At 44.3% G+C, this 24,296-nt stretch overlaps 1 protein-coding gene across 11 annotated transcripts in view; it reads right to left on the bottom strand.

The window, feature by feature from the left end:
• The window catches only part of Dennd1a (DENN domain containing 1A), a 503,183-nt gene that overhangs the window by 128,820 nt on the left and 350,067 nt on the right, over nucleotides 1-24,296 (bottom strand). For all 11 annotated transcript variants that reach the window (XM_052724298.1, XM_052724294.1, XM_052724299.1 and 8 more), the window contains one exon: nucleotides 17,871-17,996. In XM_052724298.1, the coding sequence (XP_052580258.1) occupies nucleotides 17,871-17,996 (126 nt within the window). The remainder of the gene's footprint in view (nucleotides 1-17,870; nucleotides 17,997-24,296) is intronic.

The following is a 24,296-nucleotide window of genomic DNA, read 5'->3' as shown; positions in this document are numbered from 1 at the left end:
TCATTCTGCTTACTACTAAGCCTTAAAGTTACCATCATAGTGCATGCCTAGTAGCCATGCACATTAGAGCTGGAACGCACTAATTATCCTGGCCATCTACCACAACACACTGCCATATAACATATATTTGAATTATTCTCAATGTTTGGAGAATATGAACATTTTCATGTCTCCTAGCCAAAATGAGCAAGAATTTCAACTTTATAAGATAATGTCAAACTATTTTCCTATGGTAATATTTTATTTGTATTAAAATGTTATTTGTATGTTAATAAATAAAGTTGCCCGGGGGTCAGAGGTATTAGCAAGCCATAGGAAAGCAGGGCAGTGGTGGCATACGCTTGTAATCCCAGCACTTGGTAGGCAGAGCTAGGTAAGTCTCTGTGTGTTCAGGGATACAGCCAGTATTGGATACACATACCTTTAATCTCAATACCAATCATAGAAAACCTGGAGGCCTATACAGACAGGCCGTGACGAGGCGGTCATGTGGTTGGGTTTACAACCAATGAGAAGGCAGAACAGGAACTCTATATAAAGACTGTAACACAGGGGTAGCTCTGGTTCGGAGAGGTAGGACCACCGCAGGAGGAAGGGTAAGGTTTTAGCTCTTAGCTCTGACCTCTTGGCTTTCTTCTTTGCATTGGTTCTGTGTTTCTTATTTAATAAGAAGGTTGGTTACATCTACATTTTCCAAAATCATGGTTTAATTTACTTTTCTACTAGCAAGAGCTTTCATTGCTCCATATTTATCAAGCACTAACTCCCTGACCTTTGCTGATCTAATGTAGCATTGCCTTAGTCTAGCACATCTTCCTCAGTTTATGAATCACCCATGCTGCCTCTCCTGTGAAATGTCTATTCAAATCTCTTAATTAAAAAATTATTTTTTTAATGTGTCTGGGTGTTTGTCCTGCATGGGTGTCTATGCATCATGTGTGTGCCTGGTGCTCTTGTAGGCCAGAAGAGGGTGTCGGAACCCCTGGAACTGGAGTTACAGATGGTGATGAGTAGCCATGTGGGTCCTAGGAACTGAACTCCTGTTCACTGGAGAAAGCAGCCAGTGCTCTTAACTGCTGAGCCATCTCTGTAGCTCAAATCTCTATTTTAGCTTTTGTTTATTCATACAAATCTTTATGCAATCTGAAAAGAGCTCCCTGGTTCTCTCTCTCTCTCTCCCTCCCTTCCTCCTCCTGACCCCACTGCACCTATGGTCTTTTAGTATATGACATAGGTTTTCTCTGGCTTTATGGATCAAAATGGTTTGTAACTGTCTCTCAGGAAAGTCAGACGGAGAGCCTGGCAGATGTCCCTCATGTTCCTCTTTCCCTCGGTTACCACAAAGACAAGTGCTGCTGCCTTGACCTTAAAGCTGACCCCTTCTCATCACGTCCATTGGCCATAATGTCTCTCCTCACACTGTGGGCAGCAAGTCAGCTCTCTGACTTTGATGCTACGCCCCCATGGCCCCACCCACACAGAGAAGCCAATAAATGTCTCAAGACTTAAACTGGATCATGCTACTGCCATGTCTAAAGTCCCTCCACTGGTTTCTTCTGTGTTTAGATTAAAATCCGTGTATTTTCCCCAGGCATACAAGGTCCTTCATGATGGCTCACCTGCCTGCTCCTCAGCTTCCTGTGCCTCCAGTAGTTCTGTCTTACATTCTGTCCCTCAGTCACACCAACACACTTCTGCCTTGGGTTTCTGTGCTTGCTCCAAGGTCTGCCTGGATATCTTCCTGTGTATTTCTTCTTAACATTCAGGTTAAGGCTCGGAAGCCCCACCTCTGTGAAGAGAACCAGGAAGCACTGCCCATTCCCCCCAGCTCCCTCTTAACTGTACCTTCCTCAGATGTTCTGTTCTCCACAGCACTCAGCAGGGCTTGAAATAATCTGAAGTTTTCTGCTATGGCTTCCTCCACTACATGTTTGTTCCATGAGGGCACTTAATACCATCAAGAAAGACACTTTACCTTTTGCTGGATTTCTCAAGGAGAAATAGTAAAAATAGACAGGGCCATTGCATTCTGGGATTTGGGTGGAGGCAGCACAGTAGTAGCGTTGTGGTCCAACCTCTTTAAAGCTCCACGTAGAAAAGGAAGACTAGACAGCAAGTCCTGAGACTAAATGCTGCACACACAACAAAACTCTATCAACAAGGACTCCAAACTTCAAGTGGGTGAGCACTTTATACTGAACCACTGACCGACCCGCTCAGTGTTGGCATGCATGTCAACAAACCTGAGAGCAGCTCCCAGAAGTGCAAGGACGTCAGCCTCTACAGTGGCAACAAGATTAAGAGGTTGGTGTGGTCTTGTTCTAGTAGCCCCAGGAGACCTCTGGCTTCCCAGGGGAAAGCACCAGGGCTTCCTTCCAGGAGTGAAAGCCCTGGTGCAGGGTGGGGGAAGGACCTATTGAGCAGCAAACAGGCCAGAGAGAAGGGAGAAGCAGTCGGAGACCCAAACAGGGAGACAAGCTGGAAAAAGCAGAGGGCGGCTGCTGAGTTTTAAAGTGCTGTCAGGGTTGCCAGCTCTGAGATTCAGAAAGGCTTTCTTGAGCTCCAGTTCATTCTAAAATCAGGAAACTCAATTTTACATAAGACAATAAGACAAACAATGAGAAAGCATCAAGGTCAAACCCTATACAAAATAATTATGAGAAAAAAAGAAAGAGGCCAGAATAATATCCCTATGGACCACAACAGCTTTCCTGAAAGATACAGCCACAAAATGGATTAAAACTATATCCTGGGGCTGGAAAGACAGTTCAGGGATTTAAAGCATACACTGCTTTTTCATGAGACCTGGGTTCTATTCCTAGCATGTCAGCAGGCTCATGACCACCTGCAATTCCAGCTCTGGGGTCTGACACCTCCGCTCTCTAAGCTCACGTGCACAAAGCCTCTTACCAACACACATAGACACATAATTTTAAAATAATAAAAATAGGGGGCTGGAGAGCTGTCTCAGTGGTTAAGAGGACTGGCTGCTCTTTCACATGATCTGGGTTCATTTCCCAGCACCCATATGGCAGCTCACAACTGTCAGCAACTTTAGTTCCTATAGATCCAACGCCTTCTTCTGGCCCCCATGGGCACTGCATGCACATGATACATAGACATACATGCAGGCAAAACATCCATACACACATAATAAAAACAAAAATAATTTTAAAAGTATGTATCATATTAAAACTAGCTAAAGATATAAGGTATGAAAGAACTACATATATCTTAATCATAAAAATTTAGAATTCTAAGAAGAAAAAAACTGAAGGATTAAAATTAGAGAAATATGCACTCATCAAGGAATGCCTTAAGAAAATCATTATTAATTTAAATAATAATATGAAATGCTACCAAGGAAAAATTAGAATTTTAAAGAAAGTAAGAAATATTGAAGACAGGCAAAGAAGACTAAAAATATGGCTAGTTAAGACTCTGTGAAGTAAAAGAAAATAAAGCAATGTTAAAAACCTATGATTTAAAAAAAATCTTGAAGAAAGGAAAAGATGTAAAATATTGTATGTTTTCCACATAATTAAAACTTATTTCAAATATTCTGAGGGGCTAATATAGCATACATGAGGCTACAGAAACAGAAAGGCCACTCCAGACAGTCTAGTCAATCTGCTCTGTGTGTCTGTGTATCTGTGTGTGTGTGTGTGTGTGTGTGTGTGTGTGTGTGTGTGTGTGTGTGTGTGAGAGAGAGAGAGAGAGAGAGAGAGAGAGAGAGAGAGAGAGAGAGAGAGAGAGAGAGAGAGAGAACGAGAACAACCAACCAACCCATGGGCATCTAGTAAGAAAGAACACTGACTAAAGAAAGAAAATTAAGATTACCACTAGACTTTAACACAATTGCCAGTCTCAGACACACTTAGATAATACTCAAGGAAATATAAGCCATGGAGTTTCTAGCCAGAAAAAATGACTTCTATGCATAAATGGCACAGAAAAGTTCTCATCCACATTTAACTTCTATGCTGGTTGACTTTTGTCAACTTGACACAATCCTAGACATATCTTGGAAGAGGGAATCCCAACTGAGAAACTGCCCCTATCAGACTTTTTTTGAATAATGATTGATGTGGGAGGGCTCAGTACATTGTGTGTGGGGCCACCAACTGGGCAGGTCATCCTGGGTATTTAAGGAAGTAGGCTGGGCAAGGCATGGTGAGAAAGCCAGTAAGCAGCTTTCCTCCATGGCCCCTGCCTTGACTTCCCTCACTAATCAACTGTGATTGGGACAGACAAAGCCTTTCCTCCTAAGGTACTTTTGGTCATGTCATTTAGCACAGCAACAGAAAGCAAACTAGGACAACTTAATCAAGTTGATACTCAACAGGAAACTTCCCCCCTGCTGGCTTTCATAACACCAGAAGGGAGCTTATGTAGGATGTTGGAAGAGGGGAGCCATCAACATCTTACTCAGCTGTGAACTCTGGGTAATGTCTGGCATGGCAAGCTGTGCCCATGGGTGCAATAGTGACACAACCCATCACTTTCTGAGTGACTGAAGGCCCGCTTCACAGGAGGAAAGCATACATATGCCAGGCTCTGGAAACCATCACCAAGACGATGAGAAGCAGCCAGGACAGTGCAGACTAGGCAGACTAGCTTCAGTCTCTCTCCCAGCATCTACCTCTCCTGGACATTTTGGCTAGATCCTTTCTCCATATGCCTTTTTGCACATCTTGCCATTTGACACACACCATGCTCACCATCATCTCTCCTACCCATGTCTTTCTAGAATAGATGTTTCAAGGGCTGGATATAATTTAGTTTACTTTAGGGGTGTATGTGTGGGGCTTTGTTATATTGTCCAGGCTGGCCTTGAATTCCCAGGCTCAAGGGAACTGCCCATCTCAGCTTCTGGAGTAGGTTCAACTGCAGATGCACATACCCAGCTCAGGAACTTTATTTTGCTCACTATTGTATATCTAAGCACCAAGAAGAGGGTGTGTAGAGGAAGGTGGAAAACACTTGCTCCCAGTTGTTAACCTAAGTGATTTCAACTCTCCCTGCTTCAAGTTTTGTGTCTAGCACATCAGGAATAACACTGTGCACATTTACCCAAGAAAATACAAACAAAGGAAAAACAGTAGAAACCCATAAACACCAGGTGCCTTTCTCTCTCATGCCACTGTTGTTTGACATTGTCCATGAAGGGAAACACCAATCACTTCAGGATAAAAGCTCCCTTCAGAAACTAGATGATGATGACCTTTTAAGCTGGCAGCTGACTTGTTCGGGACAACCTCAAGCCCTATAGGCCATTGTTAATGCTGTAAAGATGAGAGTGAAATGCAGCGCAGTAGGAAAAATGGGCGTGGAAAGTCTAAGGCAAGTGGTGTATGAATTAATATCAGTGAGCTGTGACTGATAGGAACAGGGCTGAGTGGAGACCTGCCAGGTCACATTACTAGCAGGGACCAGCAAACCAAACATAAAATAATCTCCAGCTAAAGACTTTCCAAACTCCCGCCACGCCTCCATGGAATGTGACTGCTGGTGAATTGGGCATTGCTGAATAAAAGGCTTCTTGTGGAGGGCAGGGAAGAACATGGACAAGAACTTTACATCTGCCATTGCATTTGATTCTCAAAGCAATTTCATGAGGGTGGCATTTTTAGCCCCACTTAGCAAATGAAAATCCTGTGGTTCAGGGAGGAGGGTGCTCAAGGCTTCACAGCTTTTTAATGCTAGCTCTCCCAGAATGTCAATTTGTTTTTAACTGGTTCCAAATGGATTCCACAACACATACCGAGTACTTCTCCAACAATGGGGTTACCCAGAGTATGTTTTACAAGCTTTCCCCACCTGCCTGCCTTGAGGAGATGACCACAGTACAACAGCAAATTGAACATCCACTTGCTGATCACCCCTAGGCAATAGACATGAGCAGATTCACTAAAGTTTGGGAGTAGTCAAATTTCTGTGAGTAGTCAAAATTCACGTGCAAATTTCTGACATTACTGTTTACTGCTGGGTAAGCCTTCCTCTTGTTTCATAATGAGGTATGAACAAGCCAGACACAGATCATTGAGGTCCCATGAAGATATCTTTTTCTTCCTTATTGATAATTGAGGAAATGGGGTTCAGGAAGGTATGGTAACTTGTCTGGAGCCACACAGCTAGAAGAGGAGATGAGTCTGGGTTTGCATCAAATCTGCTGTAAACCCAAGGGGCTTCATTATGTTATTCACTGTGTACTAATTGCTAAGGAGGAGGGGTTCATAAATAGCTAACTATCTGGTTGAGACTTGTCCCTATGTTCCTGCTCTGCACTGTACAGACGGGGCCAACCCCTGCACATGGAGCTCCTTGTCTCTAGACAAGCTGGCTGCTCACCTGGTTTGGCCCAGGTGAAACATCGATGAGGCATGGAGGAGGAAGTGCAGGAAGGGGAAGCTGGCATGCTGTCTCCCCACTCTCACCGCCTGTATGGGCAGGCTGCCCAGCAATGGCTTGTCCTTATCATTCAAGCACCTATGGTGCAGTCCTCATGGCACCTTTACCACTATGCTAGGTCTTTCCTTGCCTCTGCAGGTGCTACTTCCTGGGGTCTCCATCCCAACTGCATGCTTCAACCCAGTCAACTGGTCCTCAGCCTTGGGAACACCACCATAGCCACTGATGATTTCTAGTCCCTTCTGCGCTTTGAGTCTCAGGTCTTCTGTAATATATCCAGTCATTTCCTTGTATTATTACCCCTTTCTGTTGTCCTAGATAGAATCTGACAAGCTGACCAAGTTGCTGGACCTAGGGAACAAATGGCAGCCAATGGCCCTATGCTACAAAAGCCCAGTGATGGCTGGGACCTGGGTCTCAATGTCACCTGCTGGCCAAAATTCTCCTTTTGATCAGACAAGAAATTCTTTGGAAAAAGAATGAGCTTGCCTTTTTCTAAGGTTCACAGTCAGGAATGAGGTAAGAACCACAAATGTGGTGTCCTCATTCCACTGTCCACATCAGCCACAGTGGTGTTCCCCAAACCACTGGTAGGAGTAAGAGCCAGGTGGAATATAGAGGTGCGGCAAGGGAAAGGCTTTGGGAAAGCACTGGGTTAAACAAAATTAACCTCTTATTGTTCTTTTCTAAATAGCAGGGCTTCAGTAAAATGCACTTTAAATGTATAAAACAGTCATAGTAGGTGATGGGGACATTTCATTCTGAAGTCTGTGGGGTTAAAAGTCCATTAACCTACAATTCTTCAAGGAACGCTGTTCTGGAGGTACTAGATCATGGCACTGGGATTAAACCCTTTTCTGTCTATGCCACGTTCCTCCGAGGCTCCTCGCCTCTGCATGTGCTGCTTCCCTCTTGCTCCCAGGGATTTCATCCAGGCACTGGCTTCCCTGGGAAGCTACCCTTCCTTGCCATCTCCCACAGTACTCCATTCCTGAAGTTACCTCTAGACTGCAGCTCTCTGCTCATTTTTGTCCCCCCCACGGTGTCCTTAAAAAATAGTGACCATGTCTGATTTGTTAGAGAATGCCAGCTAGTATCTAAGGACAGGTTTGGTAGCTAGTCTGGGCCACTGGAGGGAGGATCACACATTTCCAGATTTTCAAATGCTTGTAGCATTTTCGACTATCAAGTTTGATGCTAATTGACTTAAAATTCACAAATTAAAATAAAAACTATTGTTACAGGGATCTTTAACAAATCAGAGTTTTATGAATGCAGTTACTTTTATTACGGTGAAAATAACTGATTTAAAAAAAAAAATCCTAAAATTAGCTGAACCATCAAGAGCCATGGGCTGATGCTGTTGTGAGGAAGCTCACCACTAGGTGTCAGCACAGGACAGGAGGGAAGGCTGTATTCAAACTCATGTTTTACCTATTCATCCAATTATCACTATAAATATCAAATATTTAAACAACAAAATATTAGGCAATTAAAATTATTATTAAGGGAATGTTTTAAAAAAGACATAAAAGTTTGACTTTTCCCCTTTGCAGAATAGTTTATAAATGGTGTTATTTTAACCTGTATTTGTCAAGAAACATTTACACAGATTAGAGGAACTGACTCCTGAGGAAAACCAGCTCAGTTTTCTCTGAAAGGCCCCCAAATTGTATGTAACACAGACCATATGGTCATCCCCACTGTGGAGCACATGTAGGGTGAAGAGCGTGGCCCCCAGACTCAGGCAGATGGAGGGGTTGGATCCTGGTTCTGCCATTCTGAAAAAATGACATTTCCCAGTCTCGGTTTCGTGTCAGTAAAATGGGGCTATCTCATTTTATCCTCTGCTCATCCCAAGTACCACAAACATCGTGGTCCCATGGACACTATAAGCCAGGTTTGGAAAGAATAGAGTGCCCTGCACCCCAGAAGCTCACAGCCTGGCTAAACATGCAACGTCACAGGTGGTTCCATACTGTCAAGTGTTATCACTGAAAATGAATTGGAAAGATTTCCTTTTCAGGGTTTCATTGAAAGGGCAAAGGTCATATAATGAAACTGTTTGATTTAAATATGGCAAACTGTAACCACTTCTGCTTGTCTCTGCTTCCAATAAAGACAGAACACTATTGTTGTCACAGCCAATCCTGGGGCCAAGCTCTTCCTGCATACATAACCTAGAAGAGAAAGAATATGGACTGCGCATGATGACATCATACATGATCCTTTCCAGACCATAAATGGCTCTAGTCAGCTACCATAAAGTTGCTGGGCCAGGCCTTTGTTTTATGTTGACTTGCTTGTGTGTGTATGTCAGCTTATGTATATATCCTCGATGATGCTGTAGGTGACACATTTTCTCCCCTCACCCCACCAAGACTGGGTTTCTCTGTGTAGCCCTGGCTCTATAGACCAGGCTGGCCTCAAACTCAGAGATCCACCTGCTTCTGCCTCTTGAATGCTGGGATTAAAGGTGTGTGCCATCACTGCCTGGCTATTACATATATTAACTAAATGGCTACACTAAAATATGACCACCACTCCAAACATAGAAAGCAGGCACCAGCCATTCATCTGCTCACTAACAATCACTGGCTGAACATGCACTGATACTATGTGAGGGACACTAGGTCTGTTGAACCCACTGAAAGGAGCAACACAAGAGAGGAGCTAGGACCATCAAATGAGACCAAGTCAAGGCCGGCTGAGATCACCTGTAACGTGCCGGCTGTAGTGCACTTTTTCAAGTGTTCTTGCGGTATGGGGACTCCCTGTCCTTGGATCCACTGATGGGTGCACTTTGATGCTCAGTTAGGCTTGATCACAGCACTTAAGCCTATTTCCTGTCAGGCTGCATCTTCTCACACTTAGGGCTTAATCTTTTCAATTGGGCAGTGGTCTACTTCTAGAACAATGGCTCTCAGTTCATCTGGTACTTGTTATGTGACTCTGAGGTACCAGCCTCCTGAGCTGTGCTAGTATCTGTGCTGTGGCTGATTTGGAGCCAGCGCTGAACCACAGTCACTTTCTCAATGGCAAAATCTCTCTCTTTCTCTCTTATAAAGTAGGAAAAATGTTTAAATCATATTTTCTCTAATACATTTTAAAAACTGACTCTAATGAATGCCTTCATCTCGAACCTGCCTGTAAATGTTGGGAGCAACCACACAGATGAACAAATAGCAAACACTTATTAAAGAAAATCATTAAATGTGGGATTTCATTCAATCCTACTCTGTAGCATTTGAGATAAAAGTTGTATTTCCCCTGCTAGCTCAAAAGTGAGGACTGGAACAGCCATAAGCTCTGTGCGCTGCATGGCTGCAGGGGCCCTGCTGTGCACACATGGACACCACTGTTCTAGAATGCAGCAGCCCCATTCTTTCCTCTTCCCACTTTACCTTCCTGTCACCCAGGAAAGGCCAACTTTTAGCCAATATCTTTATCAGCATTATTTTTTCTCAATAATCATACAAGTAGGTGCTATTTCCATTTACAGATGAGAACTGTGAGAATCAAGAGGTGGAAGGGTTTTCAAATACATCCACTAGTAGATGACACAGTCAAAGCCATGCTTCCCCTCATGTGACCTCCTTAGCTCCCTAGAGCCATAGAGCTGCTGTAGTGACCCCGAAAGCCCAGTGTTGGGAGCATCACTCCCTGCTCCATTCCCAGGACCATTAAGTAGTTCAGAGGAAGAGGGAGGGGAGGAGGAGTGGGAGGGAGAGAGTGGGAGCTCTAGCTTTTGAGAGCAGGAACATCTCTGCAGTCCACCTTGGACTCCTATTTTCAGTGAACCTGCGCAGCTCAGGCTGGAGGCTCTGGCTGTAACTCTCAGACTACTTGTCCACACAAAAGGGAAAACAAGATAATCTTCCACAAACTTTCCCTACAAATCTGGGCTACATAAAGGTACCACTCTGCATGCAATAAAAGCATGGGTTCTGTGATGAAAACAATTTGGTGGTTCCACAGGGGTTGAGGTGTGGCTCAGTGGAGGAGCACTGCCAGTATGTATAAAGTTCTGGATTCCATCTTAGCTCTACAAATCAAACAAAATGTTAAACTCTGAATTACCACAGAATGTAGCAAGTCTACCACGAGGTATAGCTCTTGTACACATGCCATAGAGTTATTCACAATGGCCAAGAGGTGAGACAATTCACCTTTTTGAAGCCCAGATTTGTTGGAAGAATTTGTGAAAGGTCAATAGATGAAGGGAAAAACACAATGTGGTTTGCCCGTGCATGGACTATTACTCAGTCTTGAAAAGGGACAACATTTTGATATCTATTGCAACTTGGATGAACTTTGAATTGATGTCATATGAAATAAGCCAGACACAGGGACAAACATGGTGCCATTCTACTTCTAGAAAACAACAATGAGTAATTCACAGATGGTAGATTAGAGGTTACAAAGGGCTGCAGGGGATAGAAATGGGAAGTTACTGGGTAATGAACATTCAGGATCAGTTGAGAGTGATAAGAGACAGAAAAAACATACAGTGGTGATGGCCGTGAAGCCCTGTGAATACAGCAACACCTGAGATGTGCAATTGGCAATGGTCCGAATAGCAAAGCTTACATTTTCTACAACTGAAAAAAAAAAGTTTGAAGACAGATTTAGGGTCCATTTCAGGATTCCTCATTCATAAGATGTATGGATAGTAACAGGGTCTGTGCATGGTCACATTCCAGTCTCTTGGTTTCCTCCTTTCTCATGTGTGCTGAGCATAGTGTCTTAAGGCTGCTCAAGTCCTTTTTGGCTCAAGATGGAAACATGGGAAATTAGTCACTGGCCTGTGAGTGCTCTAGGAGTCCTCTGTATACCACAGCCCATCAAGGATCCTGGGTATGTCCCACTCATGAGTACCTCTCATATGAGTCAGCTGAAACTGGCCTTTTCCCTACACTGTGACAAGTTGGCCCCATAGTCAGGCTCCTGCACACACTTGAATTTTTCTACCCAGAAGGCTTAGGAATAAGAGCAACCCAAAGCTTTATTCACAGAGATGTTTGGTGGAGTGTTAAGTAAAGCACTAGAAGGTGGGAACAACCTAACAGCCCAGCGGGGGAGTGTGACCAGGGCAATAATGCCTGTGGCACACTCAGTGACATGCTGTGTAAAATGTATATGATGCCACCAATGTGGGAGAAATAGACTTTAACTTTTAATCTGTTGAGCTCTGGACACCCTTTGCATCATGGGAAACAAGTAAATGTAATACACACAAATATATGTTTGGTGGGGTTGTGGTGATGTTTTAGTTTTTCTATTTAAGAATAATTTTCTATTTTCCTTCACTCTAAAAGTAAACATAAAATACAGGTTTCTTTCTGCAAACCCAGGAGATCAACAATGTTACTTAAGCAGGATTCTGATGCGTGTGGTGCAGTTCCAACCTGCTGCAACACAGCCTGGTGCATTCATGCTTGAAAGCCAAGCTATCAAACTGCCTTTATTTTAACTTCTGTGCCTTCGAGGGTTTTTAGATGGATAAAAACGACTCAGCAGAATCATGTGCAAAAACAAGGGCTGTAAGGTGGATGATACAAGTGTCACTCTTTGGAACCTAGAATGGATTAGGAAAGTAGGATGGAACTGAGCGGCTGCATGTTCACACAGTGTGTTTATAGTGTTCACCCCAGACTATGGGCAGGATCTGGGCTTCTGTCATCTCAGGGAAGGCAGGCCAGCGGGTTGGCCCTAAGAGGGCCATACTAGCTAACTGAATAAAGAGCACCTGTAACGTTCCACAAACAGAACAGGCTACCTCTCCAGGTGCCAATGTACCCAGGTTCTACTCTTTGAGCAGATATTTCCAAGACCCATAGTGGCCAAATACAAGAGATGTACCCTCACATACACTGCCTCGAGGTGACTCCATGTAGAGAAGTTAAGAGAGTGCACAGAAGGAACAAATCTTTAAAACTGAGGCCAGTGAGTTTCAAAAGGGGCGGATCAGTTTTGCTCAGATTTCCTGATATCATTTTAAACAAAGAAGCAAGGTAGAATAATCTTTTTAAAAAGCATGCTTCTCCCTAGGAGGTAGAAGGGAGCCATTCAAGGCAAACTCAAGAATCACACTACTGTCCCACCCTGTGAAAGTTGCATTCTTCTACCAAGCAGATAATGGACCCTTGGCCTAGCAATTAAAATCATTTGTCTTTTATCCCCTTCTTGCCCAAAAGGACCCCAGCCCTAACTAGTTAATCCCCAATACACACTGCTGCTCTCAGAGTTGCCTGGCAACTACCAGGAGGCGTGTCAGAGAGCAAGAAAGGCCTAAATAAATGAGCTGGAGTCTGTGCTGTGCTTGACATGGATAAAGAGGTTCTCTGAACAGGGCTTCCTGGCTGCTTGTAGTTCTATCATTTGAGTGGGAAGAACAAGTTGGCTTGGCCAACACTGTTAAATATCCTGGGCTTTGCCACTGATGTTTTCCAGGTAACTGAAAAGTGGGTCACATGCCCCTGTGATTTGCAGACACCTCTCCTCTTCCAGGGAGAAGCTACCTCCAGAGCCTCCCAACAGGACAGGGAGCAATGCATGCACATGGAACACAGGCCCAGGGACAACCCCTGTCTCCAACACTGCTCTATCCATTCATTTCTCATACCCATTCTTCTGTCCAATGGTCCAAAATACACTGGCTAACACCTACATTCTGTGCCATGGCCTGTACTTGGCACAGGAAACAAAAAGAATTATTAGGATGGAACACATGAGAACTAGAACAAAAATAGGCAGGGGAGCACAGTAGGAGGAACTTTGTCTTGGAGTCTCCTCCTGGATCTCCTACATTTTGGGAAGTCATTGCCAAGGACAGCCTTTGCCCCATCTGTAAGATGGACAAGGCAAAGGTCAGGCAAATTGGGAAGATCATGGCTGGGAACCACGCCCTAGTTTGTGGGAAGCCACTGAGGAGGGACAGACAGAGCTGTTCTCTCATCTTCTCCCTTTTCAACTAGGGGAAGTCCCTTTGAAACAACTCACCTGGCCCTGAAAAGACCCACCTAGCCCAAGCTAGACCCAATATGAAGCAGCCTCAGCAAGAGGGCCTTTCCTTTTTCCTTCTGATGTAGATAAAACAAAGCTCAAAGGCACGCTGAATGTTTCTAGTAGGGAAAAAAACCACAAAGGTTCTCAAGTGAGCTCTAAGCCACTGGCAGGAGCCTTTCAGGCCAGGACTGGTCCCTCTACACAGGCAGGCAGGGATCAACTGGCCCTGCAGGAGCTGCATCCCAAATACTTCTGCCTAGAGAGGAATCCTAGTGAGGAACAGGAAACAGGCTAGCTGTTCCAGGAGTGACAGGCAGGCCCTGGGCTGGGCTTATTCAAGCTTCACTACAATCCTGCAAGGAGCAGGCTCCACATGGAAAGAAGCTGAGGCTCAGAGGTGTGAAAGAGCCCTAAGTCAGAGCTGCTTAGGAGCGGAGTAGAAAGTAGCAGCTCATGTTTTCAGAGCAATGTAAACAGTTACTCTGAGGCCACCAGTTTCCAACCACCACACAGCAGTTGTTCTGGGTGGGAGGCCACTAAACCTGTTTGGACAGCAACAGCCACAAGTAGCAAGGGCAGGTGTGGCAGAGGGGCGGGCAGTGACTCCCAAGCTTTTCAGGGCCCTCCTCCATGCAGGTTCTCTCTGCTCTCAGTCTCTTGCTCCTCCCCTCTATCTCTTGGGTTCTGTTCTGTACCCAGCCACCCATTTCTTACCCCCTCAGCACCAAAGCCTTAAATACTCTCGGATCCTTTGACCCAGTAAATCCACTCCAGGGAAAATGCTTAAGAAAAATCATTCAAACTACACATGAAGAGTTAGAAAAAGATGCTCTCATCAGTGTGACTTAAAATTGGGGAATGTGAACAACAGCCAATAAAAGCCAGCAACAGGATAATGAGTGGGCCTTGGCCCTGATTTCAGATATCAGGAACTAGGTAAAAATCTGTCAGTGTGTTTACGTATTTACCTTTTTTGAAGCCTCCTAGGTAACTGTGGTCCACAGGCTTTCATCAAATGATATTTGATAAGAGATATTTTATATGATGTGAAAAGTGCTTACTCACACTAAAAGGCAAAAACAGACTAGTAAGTGAGATACTGGATTTGTCAAGGATAGCTCAACTGCTTAAAAGAAGTAAAGAAAACATAGCAAAAATAAAACTCAAGACCCCAAACAAAATAGAAGACAGGAGACAGGGTGGAAACCTGCTGACATACCACTTCAACTCTAGATGATGGGACCAGGGTGCTGCTTCCTTCTAGTTTTGTTTCTTTAAACATTTTCACCAAGAGCAGGTGCTATTTATATTTTATTTTATTCTGTCAGTGCAATGGCTAGAACTCAGGGCCTTGTGTATACTATGCAGGCTCTCTACCATTGAGCTATATCTCCAACCTAACTATCTAGACCTAACTAGATAGATACGGTACAATTATCTATCTATCTATCTATCTATCTATCTATCTATCTATCTATCTATCTATCTATCTATCTATCTATCCATCCATCCATCATGAGTATGTGTAGGTGTGCCTGTGTGCTTGAATGTTGTTCACATTCCCCAATTTTAAGTCACACTGATAGTGTTGCTCATGAGGCTAGAAGAAGGTACCAGATCTTCTGGTACTCAAATTACATACAGGTGGTTGTGAGTCACCTAATGGGTACTGGGACCTGAACTCAGGTCTTCTACAAGAACAGTTTATATTTTTAACTGCTGAGCCATCTTTTCAGCCCTAATTGGTACAATTTGATAAGCATACAAATGACTAAAAGAGGTATGATCGTGGGGAAGCATTCCTGTCCTGTAGCACTGTGTGCCCCATACCTCAGATCATTACCTAACATGCCATTCTTCCAGCCTTGCAGCAACTTTTCATGCTCACATGTGCTCTGTAGTCATTTTAAACAATTTTTTTCTTTTTTCTGTTTCTTTGTTTTTTTTTTTTTTCGAGACAGGGTTTCTCTGTGTAGCTTTGCGCCTTTCCTGGAACTCGCTTTGGAGACCAGGCTGGCCTCGAACTCACAGAGATCCGCCTGGCTCTGCCTCCCGAGTGCTGGGATTAAAGGCGTGCACCACCACCGCCCGGCTTGTTTGTTTTTTGAGACAGGGTTTCTCTGTGTAGTTTTGGTGCTTGTCTTGGATCTCGCTCTGTAGACCAGGCTGGCCTTGAACTCACAGAGATCCACCTGGCTCTGACTCCCAAGTGCTGGGATTAAAGGCGTGCGCCACCACCACCTGGCCTCATTTTAAACAATTTTGCATGAGGAATTGTGCTACTCCATTTTTCAGATAAGGAGAAACCGCTAGAATTAAATTTACAGCTTAAAACCCCTTTAGGTAACAAGGTGACCACTATGGGCACAACACTTAATTGGGGAACCTCAGACCTTCTGGTTTCCATCCTTGCTTTACAGACAAAAGCCACCCTTGCACAGATGAATGAGATTGAAAGCATGACAGTTCTGCCTATCTCATTGATTCTAAGATGAGAACTTCCCACTGAAACGTGGATGTATCTGATAATTGATGTCGTGCTCTCTCTTCTTTAACACCACAGCAAAGGTGCATTTACAACAAAGTGTATCTTGTGACCAAATGACAATTAGATTCAAGGAAATATGCCACACCTACAGCCAAACCTGTCATTAGTTTCAGATAATGCTTTAATGGCTATACAGTATGTATCATGTGGAGTTGCACAGATACATAAGGCATCTCCCCAATGCCTACTGTGAACTGTGCCAATTCATCTCCATTACAAATCCCACTGGTTATGAATACCATGGCATCAGGCTTTCCCCTTTCTTACCAGAGGCACCACCATCCTCTCTCAGCTTCTCAATCTCAGGAGCCACTTGACATTATATGCCATTTGTCTACCGTAGTTCATCTATTACTAGGTCAAGTCCTTTCTTCTACCATGGAACCTTCTCCTGCTCAAATCTGCAATCAGATGTATCATATCTCCACTTGGAACCTTGTGCTCCTACAGAGTAAAGTGCACACTCCCAGACCAGCATCCAAGCCTCTGCCACATCTGGCTCAGTCCATCCTCCTCCTCCAGACACAGGAGTATTGCCGCCAAGCCATGGCATGCTCAACAGCCCACACTTGCAGCAGGGTGGGGTGCTTCTGTTCTGTTCTTTCAAGCCTCGCTCAGCAGACCCCATGCAGGTCTCACCTTTCTTATGACACATTTTAGGGCTTGTGTGATGCTGACAGCAACAAGAAGTAACAGACAAGAAGGCTTATTCACATTTTGAAGGTGAAGAAAGTAAAATTTAACCTCATGGAGTGACTTGTTCAAGTTTTATACAGCTAAGAAGTATAGAGCCAGGCTTTAAACTCCTGGGTTTCTGCTTTTTAATCCAACCAAAACCACCTCTTCTGGGGGCTCATGTGCCCAGCTCATATCTAGCAATATGTACCTGGATTCTAGAAATGCATGTGACAACTGTGAGGTGAGTACCAGGGTGAAAATGTGTCCAGCTTGCTGGGTCCCACCAACCCTGGGAACTCTCCTTTTAGACAGAGGTGAGGACAATGTTTTCCCTAATTACACTAACTCTTAAAACTGTTTGGTTTGTCTGGGCCCAAGATCATGTCAGAGTCGGAGCCAGCTCTCCTCTAGACAAGCAGGACACAGGAACTTGCTTTAAGCTGATAGGCATTAGTGGACCTGGAAGGGGGAAACTAGAAATGGACTGTGTTGACCTAGATCAGTATGACTACAGTTGATCCCTCACACCGTCTGCCTGGGCTAAATATGCAGTCTGCTCAGCCAAGACACAGAGGTGGCCAGGGTTGAGGGATATCAGGAGGGACATCAGTGGGAAGCTTCCAGGGGAAGTAGGAAGAAGTGGTGGAACTGCCTTTGGTTTCAGGAAGAACCTGACCTCTTTGTACTCACATGACAGCATCACCTCACAGGGCAGGCAGGTAAAATGAATGGCCAACCAGGCTCAGGGAGATGGAAGGGCTAGGCAGGCAGGTAATGCTACAGCTCAGTCCCATCTGTGTGTTGCTGTCATTTAAATCATGACTATATATATATATAGGAGCCACCAAAAAGTCAATCTCTAGGATGAGGGAACCCTTTGAAAGACAAGGGGCAGTGAGGCATAGGACAAAATCATGAGCTTTGGGACTGTTGGTAAATCATTTCTCTTCCCTGAAGCCTTGGTGTCCTCATTTGGAAAGTGGAAGTGATCATCACTATCTCACAGTTGACTTTTGGGCCTTCACTGAGAGCTGGACAACCACGAAGGGCCTGGCTTGGGATTTAACACAGGTAGTGGGGTGCTTTAAGGTCTTCCCTTCATAGAAACAATGAGGGCCTCGTAAGACTAGTTCATCCGAGACCCTGCGAGACACACACACACACACACACACACACGCACACACACACAATCTTGGACACTGTCACACGCTAAGAGGCTGCTCACCGGCTCAATTTTCAGTGCATTCCGATAGCTGCCGAAGAAGGCGGCCTGGGCCTTGAGAAAGGCTCTGGCCACGCCATCGCCTGTGGTTGTAGAGACCTTCTTCAGCCTGTTCTTCAGGGAGGAGATCTGGGGACAGGAGAAGGAAGACGGTGTGAGAGCAGGTCACAGAGGGACAGATAGCTAAGCCTGGCACCCAGAAAGCCTTACATAATTCCAGGAGGAGTCAATTTGGTGGGGAAAAAAAGTGTCCTCAGCATTAGGGCTTGCTGTGGTATATTTCACACATCTCTAATTTAGAGAGTACAGTTTGGTGTCTAAGTGTAAGAGTGTACAACAATCACAACCATCTAATTCTAGAACATTTTTACTACCTTCAGAAGAACCCTCATCTCCCACCCTTGTCTTGACCATCTACTTGCTCTGCCCATGCTGCGTAAGTCATGTACCTAGAATCACAGGACCACAGGACCAGATTCTTCCCATGTATCACTGTTTTCTATAATATAATATATGAGGTCTTCATTCCTGTGGTTGAATAATATTCTACTGTATACCACATTTTATTTGTCAGTCTCTGCTTTGGGGTGATGAATACTGGGGCTATTATAAGGATTCATGGTATGGAGACAGCAGAGGTTTGGAGGCAAGAACCTGAATAGCAAAAGCCTTCTGTTGCTGGACCTTGTGCAGTGAAGATCAGTTGAAAGGACCTGTGAAGTCATAGAGCACAATGCCAACACACAGTCAACCATTAAAATATGGTTAACTGAGTAAAGGGAACACTCCTGTGAGGTTACTAGAAGGGTAGGTTATTTGCTTGGACCATATCAAGGTCAGAAGGGACAGGAACAAGTGCCTGGGGGCCAGCTGCTATAAAGCGAGAGACAATAGAACAGTTTTTATCTGAAAGTAGTTAGGCATCTGTCATAACATGTGTGTGTGCATATATATGTGTGTGCATACGTGAGTGCACACACACTGCTCTGCTGTGCTTCCTTGTCTGGGACCACAGACTCAAAGGCTGCAGGACTGAGAGCCCCTGAGGAGTGATGCATGTCCCTTGGCCCCAGATAAGTTCTGCCATGGATTTTCAACTTGAGACAGAAGTATGAAAAAAAAACATGCTTTACTAAAATGTTAAAAAAAATATTACCTACTCCCCATCCCCCAAATAATAAAAACCCTGTCCCTCTTGAGGACCTGGGTGACATTTCCATCCTTTGAAACAGTACCTACACTGTCGCTCTTCTTTTGGTTCCTCAAAGACCTTGGGCCACCTGTGCTGCGGATTATTCCTCACTTAACCTTCCCTGGCCTTTCCCTTTCATTCAGGAGGTGTTTAATTACCTTGGATTCACAAGCTGCACTTCAGGTGAGCCTCCCCTAATGGCCTCATTACCATCTTACACAAAGAAGGAGTCGGTGATGATAACTGAGCAAACAGAAAAGAGCTCCTTCCTGTCTGTCCCCGCTGGTCTGAAGCTAGCCAAGTGGTCCCAGGCTCCTGACACGCTGTGAGCACCTAGGCCAAGACTTCTGAAGACCTTGTTCATCCCGAGCCATGGAGAAGCTTTTGTCTTGACCTGACAGTACTTCAAACTTTGAAACTGCAATTCTATGTGTATCTAATAGCTCAGAATTGCATTCTGTCTCTTAAATAAAAGCAAGGGAAGAAAATGGAAGGCTTAAATAACCCGCCATCATACATCTAAAGCTGAACTAGCCCTGGGTGTTCCTGGGGTGCTGGTGAAATCACTACACAGGGGCTTGTCAGGGGTAATTTGGGGTGAAAGAAGTGTCAATGAGGATGGCTTCCTCCTTTAATCACCTGTCACAGGAGGAAGACAGAAAAAAAAGGGAAGAGGGTATAAGACTGCTCAACAGTTCCTCTCTACAGCAGCCCTCTTCCTCTGCAATCCATCTTGGGCAATGCAGTACCATCCAGCCGGCTCCTGAACCACAGGCCAGACTCGGTACCTCTTCATCCCTGCTCATAGCTATACACATCTCATCAACACCACCCCGAACCTGCCCTCACCATTCAGTGTACATGACCTTGGCCCTGTGAGGTACAACTCAATTCATTCTCTGGGTAAACTGTCTGCTTTTACTTTCTTTTTAATGCCATCTACTCACAGCTGTCCTAGTAATCTTGTGAATAACCAAATACAACCATTTTAATCCTGGCCAAATCTCTGGCATCTGGGCCCTCTCCATCACCACCTTTGGAAGAGCTGGGCTGCTTAGACCAGGCTGAGCAGGCTGTCCTACTGGCTCATTCTCACCTGTCCTGCTTGATCTTATACTGGACCCACTGATACGAAATCACTCTTCAGTCCAGCCCATGCATACAGCTGTTGTCTCTTGTCCCTACCTGTCCTGTTGTAGACATCTGCTTACTCTTTGAAAGACTGTCCACATCTATATGACCAGGGTTTATGAAATGATCACAGTTTTAAGATAAAGTGCTGTATGTTGGGAATGGCAGAATTCCAAACCAACATGAAAAGATATTCCTCAAATACTTTCAAATAGCAGTGGTGGCACAGGGAGTGGGGGTGGGTAGGATGGGGATGGGGATAGATGGAATGGGGGACTCAAGTTGCAGAGCAGCATTTATAGCATGAATCATTTACTAACTCATGTAAATATATACATGTGCAGTAAAAACCAGAAATGTCATGTACCAACCGTTAACTATGTAAACTTTGTTTTATAAAATTGATTGTTTTGATTATCCTTTATAAAAAAGCATGTTATTTTCATAATAAAGAAGTAGAGTGAGGTATTTTTCTTTAATAGTCAAATTAGCCACTGCCTTGGGGTAAAGGAAAGGGGATCCAGATGTCCCCCCATCTGTGAAGTCTCTTTTGACCACTAAGCTAGGCCTGTGGACCATGTACGTGGTTCTGCCATGGACTGCTGTCTACAAAATCTCTTGCTAGGGGGCTGGAGAGATGGCTCAGAGGTTAAGAGCACTGACTGTTCTTCCAGAGGTCCTGAATTCAATTCCCAGCAACCACATGGTGGCTCACAACCATCTGTAATGGAATCTGGTGCCCTCTTCTGGCCTGTAGTCATACATACTGTATACATAATAAATAAATAAATCTTTAAAAAAAAAAATCTCTTGCTAGCCCAGATCCCTCAGTGCAGCACTCCCTGAAGAATAAAAGAACAAGTGAATGAGCTTGGGAAGGGCATTACAGCAGCAGCTTTGCTTGGAAGAATGTTGAGCTAGGACCACATTCTTCATGGCTAGGAGCTGATCTCAGCTGGAAAGGACCCAGGTTGGGGAGGAGGGGACAGACTGATACCATCCATTGCATGAGATTTAGCTCAATGGCAAGGCAAACAAGCATCTGCATATGAAATGAGTGGGAGGGAATACACAGGGAGTAAGGAGAATGACAGGCGGCATTGCCCTCCCTCAGCCTACCCCTACATTTTGTCTTTGTGCTGGGTCCCTAGTCTCTGTCAGGTCTCTTGGCATCATCAGCTCCCCATTGACTCTTCAGGCTGCAGCACAGGGGTGCAGTCTGCTTAGCTAAGACCTGGGACTGGTGATTTGCCTTCCTCCTTTTTCTACCTGTTGAGCTTCAGTTCCCTTATATTGGCCATTCACGGACATTGTAGGAATTTGGGTATAATGGCTATGAAGGGATGTTAGTAGGCTACCCGGTATTTTGTTTTGTCATCGTCCAAATGTTATCTTCCACCAGGACTACTGGAACTGTCTTTAAGCTGGTGTTTCCTTCTCCATTTTCTCCCAGGTCTAAGCCATCTTTGAACTGCATAATCTTCAGAAAAGAAAAGAGTGAATCACGCTTCCCCTGAAATCTTCAGAGGCTCCCTGATGCTAATACTATAAGGTCCAACTTCCAAAGCCTTCCACAGCTTTTTAACAAGCCATACTTTCAGCTTTGCCTTCTACTTGACTTGTAAGGCCTCAAATCCTACTACTAATATTCTTTACTGAAACCTATAACAAAATCCCCAATAATAATTTTTTAAAAAGCTATCAAACTTCCGTGATGCCCCTTATCAAATCCTGTAGATCATTCTCAGGGCTCACAAATTAATGTTGGTACCCAATGCTCAAGATGTGCTGGGATGGAGCTGCAGACAATGGATGAGACGAGCTCCTTCTAATCCAGCTCCCAGCATTCAGTACGAATGAGCTCACTCCTGGTTAAAAAAGGGGTTCCACATCCTATATATAACCATCTATTATCTCATTTTTAAGCTTTTTTTTTTTTTAAACATGTCTATGTAGCCCTGGAACTTACAGAGAGCTGCCTCTGCCCCACCCCCACCCCTTTAATTCTGGAATTAAAGGCATGTGATACCACATCTAACTTTCTTTAGCTCTGTATGTAACAGCAGATTGCAGGTCTTTGTCCGCTGAAGGGGGAGGATACCCTTGCGACACCTCGCAGCACTCAACAACAGGTACATCTATCTCTTCACTTGGTTGTAACTTGTGGCCTAGGGGTGAGGGCATACTACAAAATGTCATATCCAAGATATTCTTAGCCACTTTTTGCTAGCAAGTCCTAGCAAGGCCTGGGGCTGTGTCACTCAGATGAGGTTCCCCCCACCTCCTTGGTTACTCTTGAGCTCTAGTTCCACTGTCTTTTCTTCCACCCCAGGACTTTTGCATAGACTACTTCCTATTTGGAGTGTTCACACTTACCATTACCCTCTTAACTTACAATTTGGAAATTTCCAACTGAATTTTATACAATGATGGGAATGATCTATTTCCTGCTCAATGCTGTTCAAAAGTAGATTGCTCAGAGTACTTGAAATGTGTCTAGTACAACTGAAAAAGGTTGTATTTCACTTTATTCAATTTGAATTTAAATGGTCACATATGAGTACCAGATACCATACTGGATGGCATAGGGCCCTGTTGAAATGCTACATCCCCAGTCTGATACCACAGACTAGACCAAGGTTCTCCTGCTATGTACTCCACTGTTCCTTCTCTCTACCACCACACAACAATGAGTAATGATGAATTTGACAACAGCCAATTCAGGCCTGTCTTTTCGAACAGACTGACCAAGGCCCTCTACAGTGTAGGCACAACACTTGACTAGAGATACAGTTCTTTTCAAGTATGGCTGAAGCCAGCCTGTGCAGGAACCTCACACAGGAGCTGTACTAACTGCTGGGTATATATGAATTGGAGTCCAGTGTTTGCGCGTTTGACAAATTAGACACCAGAAGGGACAGAGAGTCACATTTCCCCCCAAACAAACTGACTGTCCTCCTTTCTTGAATAAACTATACATTAAGACTTTGTTCCTAAATCCCTGGTGCGTGGCTGGGTCCAGAGGGCGGAGTGACTTGCTTTCTCCTCTGCAGAGCTGGGGGGCTCACTTTGTCCTCTTCCCACTAGCTGTAAAAATTGGCCTAGTCTATTTATTTATTGGTGAGTGTACTGGTTGAGGTCAGAGATCAATGCTGAGTGTCTTTCTTTATTGTCCTGAACCCTTTTATTGGTGTATATATGGGAGGGTGTCTTTATTGATTACTTTCCACCTTATTTTTCAAAGCAAGGTCTCTTGCTGAATCTACAACTCATGGATTTGGTTAGTTTAGCTAGCAAGCTTGCTTCAAGGAGCCCATCTCCACTATCTGCACCCTGAGTTTAAAAGTGGTTCACTAAGACCTCCTGGATTTTATGTGGGTGCTGGGGATAGAAACTCTGGCCCTTACATTTGTGAACAAGCACTTTAATCAGTTGAACCACCTCTCCAACCTGCTGTGGGATGGTCTTTCTGTACACTGTGAATATGTTTTATTACCACTGGTTAATAAAGAAGCTGCTTTGGCCTATAGCAAGACAGAATAAAGCCAAGCAGGAATCCAAGCAGGAAATCCAATCCAACAGGACAAAGAAGCATGGAGCCAGGGGCAGATGCCAGCTAGCTGTCCAAGGAGCAACATGCCAGCAGACCAGTAAAATCATGGCCATGTGGTAATACACAGATTAATAGAAATTAGTTAATTTAAATCTAAGAGCTAGCCAGTAATAAGCCTGAGCCATCGGCCAAACATTTATAATTAATATTAAGTCTCTGAGTGATTATTTGGAAACAGCTATGGGACTGGGCAGGACAGAAAAAAGCCTCCATTTACAATTGGTGCCCAATGTGGGGCCCATACAGACACATAAAACCTAAGAAAGCTTTAAAAAGGTTCTAATGCATAGAAAGGGAGCCACACTGGGCTTCCTAGTCTCTCATGCCAGCCATAGTGCCCAAGAAATAATAAAGTCCTTAGAAAAGGAGTAAAGTAATATTTTAAAAAGCCACACAAAGATGGAGAATACACAGAGAGTCTATATATTCTTGTGTTGTCTTTGGGTTTTTTTTTTTTTAGCTGCTATGAGACATTTGATTGTAGAGGCTGCTA

Source organism: Peromyscus californicus, unplaced genomic scaffold (genome assembly GCF_007827085.1).
Source record: "Peromyscus californicus insignis strain IS unplaced genomic scaffold, ASM782708v3 Scaffold_7__1_contigs__length_154581171, whole genome shotgun sequence".
Classification (NCBI taxonomy): Eukaryota; Metazoa; Chordata; class Mammalia; order Rodentia; family Cricetidae; genus Peromyscus; species Peromyscus californicus.
This window is presented reverse-complemented; position numbering and strand designations above follow the sequence as displayed.